General features: G+C 41.6%; 1 protein-coding gene across 5 annotated transcripts in view; it reads right to left on the bottom strand.

Annotated features, from left to right (window-relative positions):
- Nucleotides 1–293: 293 nt before the first annotated feature.
- The window catches only part of Ccdc141 (coiled-coil domain containing 141), a 141,481-nt gene continuing 125,370 nt past the window's right edge, over nucleotides 294–16,404 (bottom strand). For 2 of the 5 annotated variants that reach the window (XM_038336541.1, XM_038336540.1), the window contains 4 exons: nucleotides 12,952–13,064; nucleotides 9,432–9,566; nucleotides 4,562–5,406; nucleotides 294–2,102 (listed from right to left, as the gene is read on the bottom strand). In XM_038336541.1, the coding sequence (XP_038192469.1) occupies nucleotides 1,835–2,102; nucleotides 4,562–5,406; nucleotides 9,432–9,566; nucleotides 12,952–13,064 (1,361 nt within the window). In that variant the 3' untranslated portion in view covers nucleotides 294–1,834. Of the gene's footprint in view, nucleotides 2,263–4,561; nucleotides 5,407–9,431; nucleotides 9,567–12,951; nucleotides 13,065–16,404 lie in introns of all 5 variants that reach the window. The other 3 variants (XM_038336542.1, XM_038336544.1, XM_038336543.1) reach the window with 3 other exon arrangements.

Raw genomic sequence — 16,404 nt, 5'->3', positions numbered from 1 at the left:
CCAGCAGTCTTCAAACAGAAATGAACCAGGGTGATGATGCTGGGACAGATATCTCATCAAATTAACAAGCGTTAGAAAGTGTGACAGGATGGAGTTTGTTACCTGCTTGCCTCCTTTGGGCATGGAGAGAATTTATTGCTTAGCTTCCACTTAGGCCATAGCAGCTACAAACGATATGACAAAAAATCTTAAAATTGGACAAAATGTTAAGAGTGAAAAGATTGAGGTCCCCCAGGATGCTGTGTATATACAAGATTTCAATAGCCTCCTGTCAAAACTTGAAAGAAAACGCATTTCCAATTTTAATTTTTTAATTAAACTGAATATGCAACACACACAAAATAGGCCAACTCTTCACTTGACTAGACATTTCTCATCTTCCACAACATTCAGTAGCTTTTTAATACCATGCCAATTATATTATATTTAAATATTTTGATTATTTGTAGATGGTTTTCTAGCAACATAATTACCTTTTTGCCTCCATCAAAAATCTGCAATAAATCACTCTTTCAACCTAAGATTTTACACTAGCAAGACAGACAAAGTTTAAAGCATAAAAGCAAATGCTTCTCTTGTTCTTCAAGGGAAGCAAAAAGATGATCTGCCATTCCAAATGATGCCTTTCTGAAAGCCATATAACATCCTTCAACATTACAGTGATAATTGCACAAGAAAGCTAGATTAGTCTTCTTCTGTCTTACCCTGAGTCCCCTAAAACATCCTAATGATATCCTTTTGAGGTTAACAGCAAGTCTTTGAAAAGGATGTAAACATAAGAAGTTAGAAAGGAATTTAAGCTCTAATTCACAGACCATCCGTCTGACCCTCCCCTAAGGTACTAGTAGGGAATTACATATTAACAGTATTCTTTTCATCTCATATTCTAAAAGACCAGCATCTGAAAGAGAATGAATGGGCAATGAGCAGCAAGCTGGCAAACCACGCCAAACATAAAATGAGCTTTCATTGAGCACTTGTCCATTGGCCCGATCACCACAGGACGTGAAAGAAAAACTCAGTTGTCGAGAGGTAGATGAGCTCCCTTTCCAGAGGGGAAAGCGAGGCACTGAGATGCCTTGCAGTTGGCTCCACAAGGTTCAGCGGCAGCAGCATCAACATCAGAGGCAGGAGGACCTGACTACAGTTATGCACGCAATGGCCAATGCAGAGCAGTGGAAGGACAAGGAGAACATAGGTCCCCTCCTGTAGCCTGTGCTCCATCTTGATGTATGACGTGCAGAGCTGATAGAAAGGTTGGAACTCTATTTTAAAGTTGGTGGCTTGTGTGTTCTCCAACATCAAGCCCAAGAGATCAGCACAAGGAATGGTTACTTCCTCAGCCTCAGGAATGTAGAGTATGTTGTCACAAGATAGAAGGTACAAGATCAAGACATGGAAAGCACAATTAAAGGGGAGTTAATACATTACTGAAAGTCGCAACTTCAGCTTGATGTAATGCCCTCCAAAGACATATTTATGAACACAGTTAAAAAGAAATTATCAAACACTTGGATTTGAAAATCAGATAACATCTGTATGCCGATGTAAGCATTCACTTGCCTTTACCCAAGGAATCAGGATATGTTACAGGATATTTCCCTTCTGAGAGTACAAAATATATTATTATATACTGCACATAATTTCCCATGTTCCCCAAATACATAAACAGTAGAGAAAATGCAATTCTTTCTCCTAGCAGCGGTATTAGTCAAACAAACAAGGAGGCCAGAGTGGAGTTACGTTGGTGGGGATGGTTTGTGTGATGTGTGAGAAAATAAACAACCATAGTGTCCATTAGGCTCCTAATGATGTCCACCGACGCCAGCACCCACTACTGCGCAAGCAGCCAGTATACTAGTGATACACTGACATAGATGACACACAACACGATCCAGTTTATTCTTGTGATTGGTGACCCATGGTTACCTGTCACATGGAGGATGGCTTTGGAAGACAGGGTGCCACTAGAGTTTTGGGCTTGAGCCACATAGAGGCCAGCGTCTGCCTCACATACCTTTGGGATGAACACCGAGTGCTTTGTGTCCTTGTGCAACACCTGTAAGTGTCCATCGGCACACAGTGGCTGGCCCTCCTTGAACCTAAAGCAGAGAGTCAGGTTTAAGTCACGGCAACTTCTTGATTCCATCATTTCCAAGTTCTCATGCTTATTGCAGCCAGGCCCGTGCCCACGGCACTATTCTCAACTATTAGCAGGAATCGTCCAGCTACAATAGATGCCAAATGAAACTGCTTAGCAACCTGTAGCCAGAAAATTACATTGATTGACTCAGATCTTGTTTTTGAAAGTTCCATGATAGCATTTAACAGAATATCATAGATGAAAATTCATACATCCATTTATTCTTTCAAACAGCACACACACACACACACACACACACACAGCGAGAGAGAGAGAGAGAGAGAGAGAGAGAGAGAGAGAGAGAGAGAGAGAGAGAGAGAGAGAGAGAGAGAGAGAGAGAGAGAGAGAGAGAGAGAGAGTTTACTGCTGGGTCACATTTGCTTGTGGCAACAGTATGTGTGTGTGTGAAGTGGCACCCATATCCAGCCTGCTTCACCCTATCTGCAGCTTGTAGCAGCAGCTGTGCCTTCTGCTTGACGTCTGCACAGGAGTGAGGATCATCCACCCTTGGTGCTCATACAATGTAGTCTCCCAGCAGAAGTGCACAATGTGGAAAAAGGGCCTTTACACCCCTCCCACTGAAAGAAGCTCATTCCATTGGTGAACTAGGCTTATTGGCTTCCCATTATAAAAGGCATTTATGACATTACCTCTAGACTATAAATGATCTATTTCTAAAATTCCTCTCTGTTCACGACCACTTACCTGAATCATTTTAGGCAGCAAAAAATTTATTTCTCACATTCCACATGTATATCTTTAAATAAACACTTTCTTCCTTATGGGAACTGATGAGAAACCCATGTCAAGGGTCTATGTAAGTGTCTTGCGTGTGATATGTGTGTGTGTGTGTGTGTGTGTGTGTGTGTGTGCATGTGATGTGTGTGGAGAGCAGATGCTGATGTCAGATGTCCTCCTTTACCACGATGGATTTTATCATCTGAGCCAGGGTCTTCCCCCATGAGCTCATGGGTTCAGCTACTGTCTCCATCACCCCAGGACTGAGATCTCAGGGGCTCTTCACTGTACCCAGCTGCTACCATGAGATCGAGTCCTCATGTTTGATTCAGCCACTGAAGCCAGTTTTTGTCCACACTGCCTGAGTGGTCCTTTTGCTCTCCAGAGCGTCCTGAGAGCACACAGCTTCCTCGTAGCCTGTCTGTCAGGTGCTCACTGGGCACACCTCCTCTGAGCTGATGGGAAAATGGACTTATTTTTTACAATTTGTTATCATTCTTCAACAACACATATGTTGCCACAATTCTTCAGCCATCTGTACTAACCCTAATGAAGCTACTTGTTTGTATGGAGAAAAATAAACACCTTAGGCGCCATCTTTCTTTGGGGTGAACAAATATTTAATTATGAGATAAATAGCTGCTGAATCCATAAATATAAAAGTTTTGATGTGTAAAAACTATGTAATCGTAAAAATAAGAAAACAAAAAAGTGCTAATTTCAGCACTTACACACGCACAGATTTAGCATTTGAGTGCCAAAGTTTTCTTATAAATTCTTTAAATATAGCTGGGTCATAAGTCAACTATCATCAATGGTACATGCAAAAATAAAACAACTTTTACCAAAAATTCCTAATAAATAAAATACAGTACACTCCTCTTAGCCTACAAGTCTAAACTCGCTGTCACCTGTTAGTTTGTTCTCAGATGAATCTGTCTGGGGATGAAGCTTTTGTGAAGGCTTTAAAAAAGTAGCCCCACAGAACAGCTACAACTACTTTGTTGTTGGTGGTGAGTGGGTCAGACTCTTGACTGTGCCGTTTATTTTTACCAATACGAAAAGGCAACAACGTCTCCAGAGTGAGGTCACATTGTTCACAGCTCAATGATTACATCACTTTTCAGAAATGAGTTTATTATCAGCCACCTGGAGTAACTACAAGAGAAGTAGTTCACCTTTCGTACTAAAGATATTTATAAAAAGGAACCTTAGCAAAACAAATATCACAAAGGTGGCACCCGTGGTTCTGTTGGGAAGATGAAATGAAGAGATAAAGGAAAAGAATAAACCTACAGTTTCTTAGGCTTTTTAGGGTGTTAAACCAGGAAAATGATATACCAATGTAGAAAGCGACAATAGGGTTGGTATTTTGAGACCTGATTATTAGAAAGGAGGAATGTTAAATGGAAAGAAAACCAAACAAAAATCAACATCCATGCTTCTGGAGGCTGTTAAATCATTCTTTTACATGGTTACTCCCCTCCCCACCCCCGCCAAGGGTACTAAAGGGCTTTAAGTTAAGTGAAAGTTGAGGTGTGCCGTGAGATCAAACCATGCAGAATCGAGTGTCAGGAGAGTTAGGCAGCCAGCCCTAAACCTTTAGGTTAGTCCACACATTACAAGGTGCACTCAGCAGTCATTAGTTCCATCTACGGTTTCTCGTTATAGGCTACCCACCATGTCAGCGTAGGTTCTGGGAATCCTGTTACTTCAACTTCCAAAGTCACCGGGGAACCTTCCGTGACAGTTACATTGGACAGCAACCTGGAGAAATGAGGCGTCTGGCCAGCTAGGCTGACCACGCTGTTCTCGGCAGATGAGTGTTTCCTGTCTCCTTGGGGACCCACTTGCCTCCTGCTGGTGTCTGACTGAGAGCCAAGGCCAGGGGATGCAGCAGGGGGATCATGCAGCCTGTCCTGGGTTTTAGTGACATTAGAATCAGCATGCACTTTCTCCTGGGTCTCTAGAGAGCTCTCCCGAGCCTGGGAGCCTTGCTGTAAAGCTCTGGCATGCACTTCATGGGGCATGCTCGTTGGACATTTCACATTGATGTGTAATTTGGTACTCATCTCTACTGATCCTTTGGAGTTTAATGAGGATTCAGCTTTGAATTGGGGGTAGGGCCTCTTGAAGTGACTTGTAAATGTGTCTTTCGTATTACGACACCCATCAGCAAAAGCAATGGGTGGCGGAAGAACAGATTCCTGGGACTCCCCTAGAACACCAGTCCCTGTGTGTGTCCTGTAGCTGCTGATGTGGAGCATGGGGGCTGAAGAGCTGGTAAGTTCTTCCACCTCCATGTCGGATGGTGCCAGAGGGGACTCGGGGCTCATCGGGAGTGGAGGCAAGGAGATGTCGTCAGATGAGATACACTCAGACTCCTCTCCAGACAACATGTCTTCCAGCAGGATCAGACCCTGGGCACTGTCCTCTTTGTCAGGCAAGGACTGTCTTAAGTCCGTGGGAAGCCCCTGCTCCAATCTTCCGTTCACGCCCAAGGTCTCTGCTCCTCGCACCTGCCCCTTCAAAGGAGGAAAGCCAAAGTTTCATTAGGTGGGCACAATTCTGTTCCCAGCCTCCCATTAGTGATGCCCTGAACGAGATGAAAATCATGATGTGCTAATCCTTAAGATGGCACACGAGTCCCCGAACTCCGAACGTCTATTTGCAAACAGTTCCATCCCCATGACCAAAAGTGTCCAAGCTGCCCTTGAGTGAAATGAGACCCTCTTCACAGACAGAGGTAAAATTCTCTCTCGACCCAATCTGTATTCAGTTCCTACTTCTCTCCAGTTATCTTAAGAGAGATACTACAAGTGTATTTATGGAATAAAGCGTCTCCTGGGAGCATAGTAAATCGTGTCTAAGATGCCAACCGAGAATTACCCACAGAGGAATCATCTCAGCAAGCAAACTAAGGTGCGTTTTATGTAAATGTTCTTCTCTCACCAAGTCCATTTGGCTCTTGGCCCTTCTGCTTTTGTGATCAACATGGACATGGGCAGGTGGTTTTCAAGTCGTCGTGAAACGTCGCGATCACTGCTTTTAAAGCCCACGGAGGCATAGTTTCCTAGAGCTGTACAGGTCTCGCTTATGAAGAAGGTATCTTAGCATGCACAGACACCAGCCATCTCTTCTAGTTTTCCCAGCATGAAATCATTGTTTCTATAAGACACTTGTCTCATTGTGATGATTTCTGGAAAAAATAGCTGGGAAATTCTGCTATGATTTACTAAACAGAACTCTGCTCTAAGTTGGCTTCTCGTCTTCCTTCCGCTGCTCTTTGTATGGTTGCTAATGCTCTTTCCCACCATCTAGACAGATGTATTTAGCTGTTTGGTGTTTTTGTTTGTTTTGCTGTCTATATGCTATGTATGTGTTTATATATGTGTGTATACTCACTGTGTACATATGTGTGTGGAGGTCAGATGTCCACACTGGCTGTCTTCCTCAATTGTCATTGTTGCTGTTATTACTACTGTTATTATTATTACTATAATTAATAATATTCTTTTATTTTCTAACTGCAGTTCACCAATTCCAGACCTAGCTGGCCAATAAACCTTAGTGGTTCTGCTGTCTCCATCTCCTCAGAGCTGGTATTACAGGCACACACTAGTACTCAGAGCTGGTATTATGGGCACACACTAGTACTCAGAGCTGGTATTACAGGCACACACTAGTACTCAGAGTTGGTATTATGGGTACACACTAGTGTTTATTAGCCAATGAGAATCCTCCGTCACACTAGTACTCAGAACTGGTATTACAGGCACACACTAGTATTCAGCTTTTTACACAGTTAAGAATCAGAACAAGTCCTCATGATGCGTGGCAAAGACTTTACTGATTGAACCTCCCCAGCTCCATGCTTCTAGTTTTGAAATCTTCTATGTATACCTTTCCTGTAAAGATCTCTTGCCATTTATATATCTAATGGCAAAAAGACTTTTAGTTAATTCCCTGCCAACACCTTGGTCCATATGTCTGGCGTGATGGACGGCTGAACTTTAATTTGCTTTAATCTGCACAGCTTGGCACCTTTACTTGGGTTTACAGTCATTGCCTGTGGACAGGGCCCATTCTGGAAAGGAATATAGTACTGCACACCTGTCAATCTAAGTACACTGCACAGGGAGACATGCAACCCACACATCTACAGGATGACTCTTTGCATTCTAGAAGACCCTACAGCAGGTCTTCTTACTTGAGGAAAAGCAAGAAAGTGGCATTCATGGGAAGTAAACAAAAATATTAGATATAGAACTTGCTGTATGAAGAACATTTGGGAGGAAGACCCATGGAAGGTTTGTGGGCAGATCAAAGGGAACCTGAGACCTTTGGACACGTGGCCTGACATGGGAAAGGAAGAGAGCAAACAAGAGAACACTTTGCTCTCCTGAGTCTTCAAAGGCATCTGTCTCCACAGTGCCTAGCACCTCCTCCTCGATTCGATGGGAAGAACCAGGGGCTGTCCTCCCAGTCTGTAAGAGTGCTCCACTGAACTGTTCAGAAGAGAGGTACTTTCTTCCTGCTATTAGTCCTCATGCAAACAGCAGACTACATAGCACGGGCACCCACGGCACCACTACAAACAGGTTGTGATTACAACCCAGTTCCTCGGAAAGCCCCTGGGTCTTGCAGAAGAGGTATTTTCTGGAATTCAGACTGCCTAGGCTGCCTCCCTAGGTACTTCTGGTACTAGTTTCTGGTATTTTGGAGGGAAATACATTTAATGTCTCTTTGCCTCGGTTTCCTCAATGGTAACATGAGATTTGAGCAAATGATTGTTAAATCCCTCCCAGCACTAAATTCTATATCTCTCAATGCTGGTGTCCAATGCCTTCGTCATCTACCAAATAGTTCCACGACTTCAGGCAAGTCTTTTAATCCTCTGGGCTGCCATTTAGCCTTAGGAGTTTTCAGATATTGCGGTGGATTTAGCTCTAGCACCCAGCCTGGGGATAAAGCGCCAGCACTAATCTGTTAGCTGTGCTGCATACATCGTACCCGTGGGCTCATCTAATGCCATCTGCTGCATTTGGGGGTCAGGATAAACGAGAAGCACTTTGCTGTCTCTAGGAGAAAGCTCCTGCGATAAATATCTTCTGATAATTAGTCAGTCAGCAGGACTGGGTTTTTTTTCCAACTCAAATATTTTTCTGAGGAAGACTCGGTGTTTAAGGGTTTCAGGACTGAGAACAGAGGTTCCAGGTTTCTCTCAGGGGGGCAGGCGGGGGGAGCTTCCTGTTATATGACCACTGGAGGTTTCGGAGAATCATTACATCTGACCTAGATACACATAGTAGAGACAATAAGGGTCTAAGTGTGATTGAGCTGCTTGAAAATGAAAATGAAAATTACCCCTGCCCTTTCATTAAGCTGTCTGCTCCAGCTGCAGCGGACTGGGTAGGAGGCGATGTGGATGGGGATTCCTGACAGCTATAATTGTGGCTCTCCAGCTGCATTCTAACGACTGGTGATCTAGTTAGTGGGTCTTTCAAGTTATTTAAAAATAAAAGTCACTCATCAATGAAAATAACTTGTATTTGTTTTATTTAAAGACATTCGTTTCTTCTAATAAGAATAGATAAATGCAAGATGAAACCTTTTTACGGGGTATAGTATAAATGATAAGGGTGGCTGCTTTAGCAGCAATGACTTTTGTTATGGAGTCTTTATTAAATGTGTTTAACACACAATGCAGGAAAATATGCAGAACTTAAAAACAATAGTATTAAAACAATAGTATTATATCAGGTCAAAAATATTTAAAAATCATAGTTTTTTTTTTGAGACAGAGTTTCTCTATGTAGTTTTGGAACCTGTCCTGGAACTTACTTTGTAGACCAGGCTGGCCTTGAACTCACAGAGATCCTCCTGCCTCTATACCCAAGTGCTAGGATTAAAGGTGTATGGCATCACACTTGACTAAAATCATAGATTTTAAAAGTGGTATATTTCATATTACTCTTCATTATTTCAACCATTGTTCCTATGCATGTTCAGGGGGTGATTTTGTTCTCCAATGGGACATTGGTTATGCCCATAGAGGTTCTTTTTCTAGTCTGGCTGGGGCAGACTGCAGTGCTATGAGCCTATGCTAGGAAGTAGCAAGGGAGTGCTGCTACTCCCTTTGTAATACACGAGACCTGCACTCCCCCATGGAAGGTCATTCTCTCGGTAAAGCATCAATAGCATTGGTAATACTATAATAAGTAAATAAAATGAACCAAGGTTGATTATAAAAAGATAATGGGGATGGTAGCAAGATATGGGAGTAGAACTAGCCTAGGCTAACATGATGGCATTTGCTGGAATTCTCAGGCTTCTGTGAAATGCTGTGACTCCAGGATTCAGTAGAAGGGACAAAGAAACAAGAGAATGACCAAGCTAGCATGGTAGGGATGAAAAAACCCATATTCAATTTATATCAGAAGACTTGATTTGATGGGTGAGACATAGTAGAGTCATTTTTAAATGAACAACAGCAAATCTCAAAGAAAAAGTAACACATGGCTGAAGTTAAACACTTCAGTTACCTTACCTCATTCCTTTCTTCATTGAACAGTGTCTGCTCATTCCTCGGGGGCTCCTTTAGTAGGTCGATGCAATTGTCATGGAAAACTTCCAAATTTGGGTTCATCTTTGGAACATCTCCCTGCTTTGGAACATCGCCCTGCTGTATAAAGCAGGTTTAGTGAGAGCTCGAGCCAGGAGCATTGAAGAAACAATCCCATATGCTAACCACTTGGAAAAAATGCTACAAGCCAATAGCAGCCTTTCAGCAAACGTATTCCACAGGAGACCAATGTTCTTCCTCCAAGCTTATAGCTCTCATCTTGCCTTGCCCCTTTGGTAAAGCTCATTGCCAGCAAAACCAACTGCTCAAAGGCCTTCTGGCAAATGAAGTGACGGCTACCGTAGGCTACTGCTGCAGGAACACTCTCTGGAGATGGGAAGGCTGTGCAGGACAATTTAAGCCATGAGGAGGCCAAAAAGCATCAGTGAGGAAGAAATGATGAGGTCTCCAGAGGAGAATGAAGTAGGGGAGCCAGAGTATCCATACAAGCAAACTGGGAGATTTGAAAAGAGGAAGAAAACAAGTTGGGAACACAGGCTGTCTCCTGTGACCGTTCCTTGTTCCTGTGTTTCATGGGGCTCAGCTTCAGCCACAGAGGGAGTGGGAGCTTACAAACTGGCAGGGAGGCAGCATGAGAGCCACGATTTGGGATGAGGAATGAAGGTATAGGTGCCCCAAGTGACAAAACACATGGTTTTAAAACGATGTTTATGTTATAGTAGGAAATTGTTGTAAACGGATCGTGGTATTAGATGGTTATGGAAACAGGCATACTCCCCAAAGTGCTCATTACACTTGCTCAGAGAATTTGGGGAGATCCTATTGGGGAAACTCAGCTTTGAATCTCAACTCTAAAATAAAACCGGTTTGTACTACTGAGTAAGCCCCTTGGCACTAATACACTCTTGGAATCTAAACCACAATGACAGCTGTTGTGGAAAGAATTCTAGATGTCAAATTAGATGTAACTTCAAATTCCAGGATGATGATTACTGTGACTCTGGAGACCCAGGGACAGCACCTCTAGCCTCTTTGGACCCTTATCTTCCTTCTGGAACAAGACAAGCACCACCCACAATGGTGTATTCTTTGCTCCCAGCACTGGGGAGGCAGACACCTGGATCTCTGTGAGTTTGAGGTCAGTTTAATCTACATAGCGAGTTCCAAGGCAGCCAAGGGTTACAGAGAGAGACTTTGTCTTATAAACAAACAAACAAGCAAAAACATCTAACAAACAATGGAGGTCTTCTCTCCATCTCAAGGCTACTTGGAAACACTGGAGATGGTACGTACCCAAGCCTTTTTAAGTGTCAAATTGTGTTACAAATAGATTCTGTTTTTATCACTAGTCTAGCCTTTTGAGGAGTTTGTGCATCCTCTTTTTAATAGCTCCCATATAAGAAGGGGTGGGGTCCTCAGGAATGGATTAGTGAACTTGCAAAAGAGAGCTAAGAGACCCTTTGATGTCACACCTCTATGGTTTGGAACGAGGTGACCATGAGGAAGCAGGATTTCCCAAGGTGTCAAACCACCATTGCTTAGATTTCAGACTTACCAACCTCTGGAACTGCAATAAACAGATTTGTGTGTGTGTGTGTGTGTGTGTGTGTGTGTGTGTGTGTTTAATTTAAGCATTAATAGGCCTAAATTGTTTAACAGAGCATCTGGAACAGACTGGGTGGGTGAGAAAGATCACAAGTATTATGGGAGAGCAGCAAGGGAGGAATAAGGAAGATTTATGAGGAGAAAGGGATCTTTCCATTTACACTTGGGTGTTGATAAGATTTTGATAAATAAAAGATCATGTGTTTAAAGTAAAGGTCTAGAAGCTGAATCACTAAGGGAAGTGAGATAGGAACCTGCCATGAATGGGGGAGCACAGCAACTTAGAAGGCGACAGGTCTCAGAACCAGGGACAGGTCTCCTGGTGAAGGGTTTTCAATATGAAAGAACATGAGCACAGCCATATTCAGGAAGGGGAATCAAACCCAGTGTAGGATCAAGGGATCTGAATGACAGATTGAGAATGTAAAAGAGAGTAAAGTCCTAAAGAAAGGGAATCCCTAAATCATAAGAAATAAGAAAGCGGGGGCGGACTACAGAAGTCCCTCTTCTGAGAACAGAGCTGTGGAAGGAAAGATGGGGAGGATATCATTTGGAAAGACAAGGTTTCATCAAGCTGAAGATGTACAATATAAAGGAGGGCACTGTAGCTGATGCCAAGCAGAGTCAGAGGAAGGGGTTTGCCCGCCTGTACGTGTAAGCAAAGAAGAGTGAAGTAGGGGCGGTGCTAACAATGACAATGTAAGCTATATGGCTCGCTCACACCTGACAAGTATCTTCACAGCTGTAAAAATAATTGCAAAGGTCAACTGGCTTATATATTAGAAGCATTAATACATTTTATTCATTTTTTCAAGTCTTCTTTGACGAATTTATGTGTAAATAATACAAAATATTACAAAAGAATGAAAAACCCAAGGATGTTTACTGTAGTGTGTTGTAAAATGATGGAAAGAAAATAAGTTGAAAAATCTAAATGTTTAAAAGAAGGATAATGGCAACTTGGTTGTGTAATGACTGAATTAAAATTCTTTCACATTGTCTAAATTGAATAAACACTCAAATTTATGACATGGAAAAAATTATAAAAATATTTGCCAGGAAATAGATATAATTCTACCTGAACTGCAAGTTCACAACAGTAATGACTAACACAGTTGGGTACCTTCACAACCAAGTCCCTGGACCTCTGCAGCATCCATTTAGGAGATTAAACCATTTGCTCAATTTGTGACCCAAGGGTATTCCAAGGCATCTGAGTTCTGATCTAGAGCCTGTGTGAGCTTTTAATGACATAGCTATAGTGATTATCCCAAACCACTCTCAGTAAGTTATAAAAACAGCATCAGCCACAACATTCTCAAGCATGACAACATATCTTTCCTTTAGTTGGTTTTTGTCTACCATAGCAATCATAAGCATTTACCCTGTTTTTACCTACCATTTTATTTTAATTCCATGAAGGTTATAACAGTTACCTTAATTTTTCCACAATGCTAAATATTCAGTGCATATAATGCCTAAATATTAGTGTTAATTTCTTTGGTGCCATAATCTAGAGGAAGAAAAACCATTACATTTATTATTTATGAATATAAACATAAGACTCCTTAATACAAATGTGGCTTTGGTTTTAACGGCACACATTCATCCTCTAGGATATGATCCATGAAAATGTAAACGAGACACCTTAATTGTGTTTAGCCCTCATTCCCAGCAACATTTTTCTCTGCAGTGATGGGAAAAAAGAGGATTAATTATCATAAACCCTCAGATAATTATGTCAGAATGCTAAGAAACAAATGTGTACGTTAAGCCTCCTGAGAATTCATATTAGAACATCTCTGCACTGGAAGACAGTTGATTAACCCATTTCTATTTATATCACTTGATAATACATATTCTAGGAAGAAGAAATTACCTCCAGTTTTTCTTTAAGCTCCACGAGAGACCCACATAATTCTGTGATAGATTCGAGAATCTCCTTGTGTCTTGTGACAGTCTTCTCGGCATATTTCTGCCCTTCTTCCAAACCTGGGAAGGAGCAAAGAAAAAACTACATTTAAAGGAAATTCTTAACAGAAAAAGAGAAAGAACTAGATGCTAATTCATCTCCCAAGTGTCTTTTGTAAGTGCTGGTAGGCAGTAAACTCCTAGCACACGCTGAACAGAAAAATCAATGAATGCAGGTATGCTTTTAAAAGCAAAGTGTTATAGTTTAGATATATTTGGATACAGGGTAGTGGGTTGGGTTAAACTCACTACATAACCTATACTTCCTATGTGCTGGGATCGTGGTTTGATTAGGAAATATCAATGTAAGCCTTGCATATTGAAGGCTTGGTCCCTCAGTGCTATGTTCAGAGGTTGGACTTTTGGGGAGGATCATGAGACCTCTGACTTAATCAGTGGGTTAGTGTGCTGATGAGGTAATAACTGAATTGGCTATTAGGAGGAAGGGGTCCTGTGGAAAGTGGGGATGCTTAGAGGAAATGGGTTGCTTGGGGGGTATGCCTTTGAAGGAATAAGTTTTCTCCAGATGCTTCTCTGTGTGTTTTCTGGCTGTGAAGTGAGCAACCTTCTCCACTTTACATTCTTGCTGCCATCATTATTCTATTCAACCTAAACCCACAGAAGTGGAAGAAGCCCAGAGTAGGATGAAGCCTCTGAAACCCTGAGCCAGGTTTAGTGTCACAGTGATGGAAAACTTGCTAGCCTAGGAGTTCTAAACTAAAGACTTCTTTTGCCGTGCCATTGTCTCCTCTAAGGAACCCAGATAGCATTCTTATATTACTGTTCTTAAGACTAGGATTCTTATTCAAGATAGTCAGAAATTCACTTAGAGAACAAACATTTCTCAGAATGACATTCAAGACCCGCCATCATCTGGTTTGAGCCTGCCTATTCCAAATGTATGTGGTTTTAATTCTCTGACACAATTCCAAGCCAATCTGAGCCAGTAAAACATTGAGCCATGCTAAAATATTCCCACATAGAAACATAGAAGAATGGGCCTCAATCTCATCTCATCCCACCATCTCATCCCAGTTTCTGAGTTAGAAAAATCAATTTGAAATAGATTAAAGAATGAAATTCAAGGCCTGGAATTTGAAAACCAGTAGAAGCAAGCAAGCAATATCAATGTGGGAGCAGGAATTTTCCAGGGAGACTCCTGAAAGCGCAGGAAACAGAAGCAGACATGGACACATGGGAGCGAGTCAGACAGAAGGGCCTCTGCAGAGTGAGCAGTGGAACAAAGTGCAAGGGCACCTTACAGGAAGAGGCGGAACATTTGCCTTTGGTTTACATCTGATGGGCGCTTAGAATCCAGAAGAACTCAAGCAACTCTACAGGCACGTCCCTCCCCCACCCATATCAACCTGAAAACCAGCAATAACTCAATATGTAGAGACGAATACTTTACATTGGTATGGACTTTAGTCTATTGATACAAATTTAAGGTCAAATTTGTTACACTGTGTATATGTATTTCTACCCTTGTTTAAGGTATTATGTCTATACAGCTCATTTAAAAATTCAATGTATAATTAAAAAGTAAAGATTAATAGTCATTTATAATAGTAAAACTTATAGTCATGTTAGTTATGTCTTCTAGATAGAGAGAGATATATTTCAGTTAAATAATCTTCAACACTTCAAAAAACCTACAGAATATGGCATTTAAAATGTTTTAAGAACTTAGACTTTTGTCAACAGTGAGACATATTTGCTCCTGGCAGCACCAATTACTTCAAGAGAAAGATGGTCATCAAAGAGTCTCCTTATGGAGTTTGTTAGCCATTTGGGCAAGAAATTGCTCTTGCCTGAACTGCTTGATGGTATGCTGTATGAACTAGACATGCAGGACCCACAGAAATGACTGCTGAACTTGCTGAAAGGTGAGAACATCCTTCAGGGTTCCTGTTTCATGAAAGAGTCTACCAGACATTCTGCAGGACATAGAAGAAAGTGACTGGCAAACTGGTAATATAGGCAAAATTATCTTTGAAATTTCCTGCTTTGTGGAAAAGTCTTCCAGATATTATGTGCCTATAGGCTGAAGATGGATGCCCCAACGTTACAGAAGAACTTTGGGTGACTGTCCAGGCAGCCAGATATCTCTATCAATTCTAAAGTTTGGGAAGTTGCTTGCAATGCACTTACTGTTTACTTAGGTAATATATCCCTCTGAGGTCTTTGAAGAATTTAAGACAGATAGTTATAGTTTTCCTTAGTTATGATAAATGATAAATTAGATATGAAACTTTCCAGATACAAATAGACTAAATATTGAAAGTGTAATTCTTGCTTGATACCCATTTTGTTATATGTAATTTCACTTTGTTAAAGTTAAAACCTTCCTTTTTATTTAGACAGAAAAGAGGAAATGATGTGGGATATCCTTCTGTATATGCGTTGCTCTTATTGATTAATGAACAAAGTTGCTTTGGCCTATGGCAGGGCAGAATATAGCCAGGCTGGAAGAAATATATAGAGAGGGTAGACAGAGTCAAGGGGACAGCATTTAGCTGGAGGAGAAAGACTCTCTAATGTTGGAACCTTACCAGTAGGCCACAGCCTTGCAGTGATACATAGGTTAACAGAAATGGGTTAATTTAAGAGGTAAGAGCTAAAGCCGGGTGGTGGTAGCACACACCTTTATTCCCAGCACTCGGGAGGTAGAGGCAGATGGATCTCAGTGAGTTTGAGGCCAGCCTGGTCTACAAGAGCTAGTTCCAGGACAAGCTCCAAAGCTACAGAGAAACCCTGTCTTGAAAAACAAAAACAAAAAAAAAGATGTAAGAGCTAGCTAGGAATACATCTAAGGCATCGGCCAAACAGTGCTGTAATTAATATAGTTTCTATGTGATTATTCAGGTCTGGGCAGCTGGAAAACAAACAAGTAGTCTCTCTTTACAATAGCTCGAAACAAATGTTTCTTAAAAGAGGATGTTCATTCTGGGCTTTGGATGTAACCCAGTGGTTGAGAGCTTGATAGGGTAAGTGAGGCCATTTTCTTCATCTGCTGTTGTGATAGAATACTGACCCAAAACATCCTGAGGAGGAAGGGTTTATTTCAGCTTGTAGCTTACAGTTCAGCACTAATGGAAGCCAACACAGAATTTGGAGACAGGAGACAAATCAGAGACCATGGAGGAATGTTAGTGACACATTTACTTGCTTAGCTTGGTCAGTTACCTTTCTTATACAACTCTGGCTCCCCTACTCAGGAATGGTACTACTCACAGAGAGCTTGGCTCGCTCTCTCACATCAATCAAAAATCAATAAAATGCCCTCACAGACATGCCGACAGGCCAATCTAATGGAGGCAATTACTATTGAGATTTTCTCTTGTCAAGTATGCTTAGGTTT

The sequence above is a fragment of the Arvicola amphibius genome, chromosome 7 (assembly GCF_903992535.2).
Source record: "Arvicola amphibius chromosome 7, mArvAmp1.2, whole genome shotgun sequence".
In the NCBI taxonomy this organism is placed as follows: Eukaryota; Metazoa; Chordata; class Mammalia; order Rodentia; family Cricetidae; genus Arvicola; species Arvicola amphibius.
The sequence above is the reverse complement of the archived record's forward strand: the minus strand, read 5'-3'. Positions and strand labels throughout refer to the sequence as shown.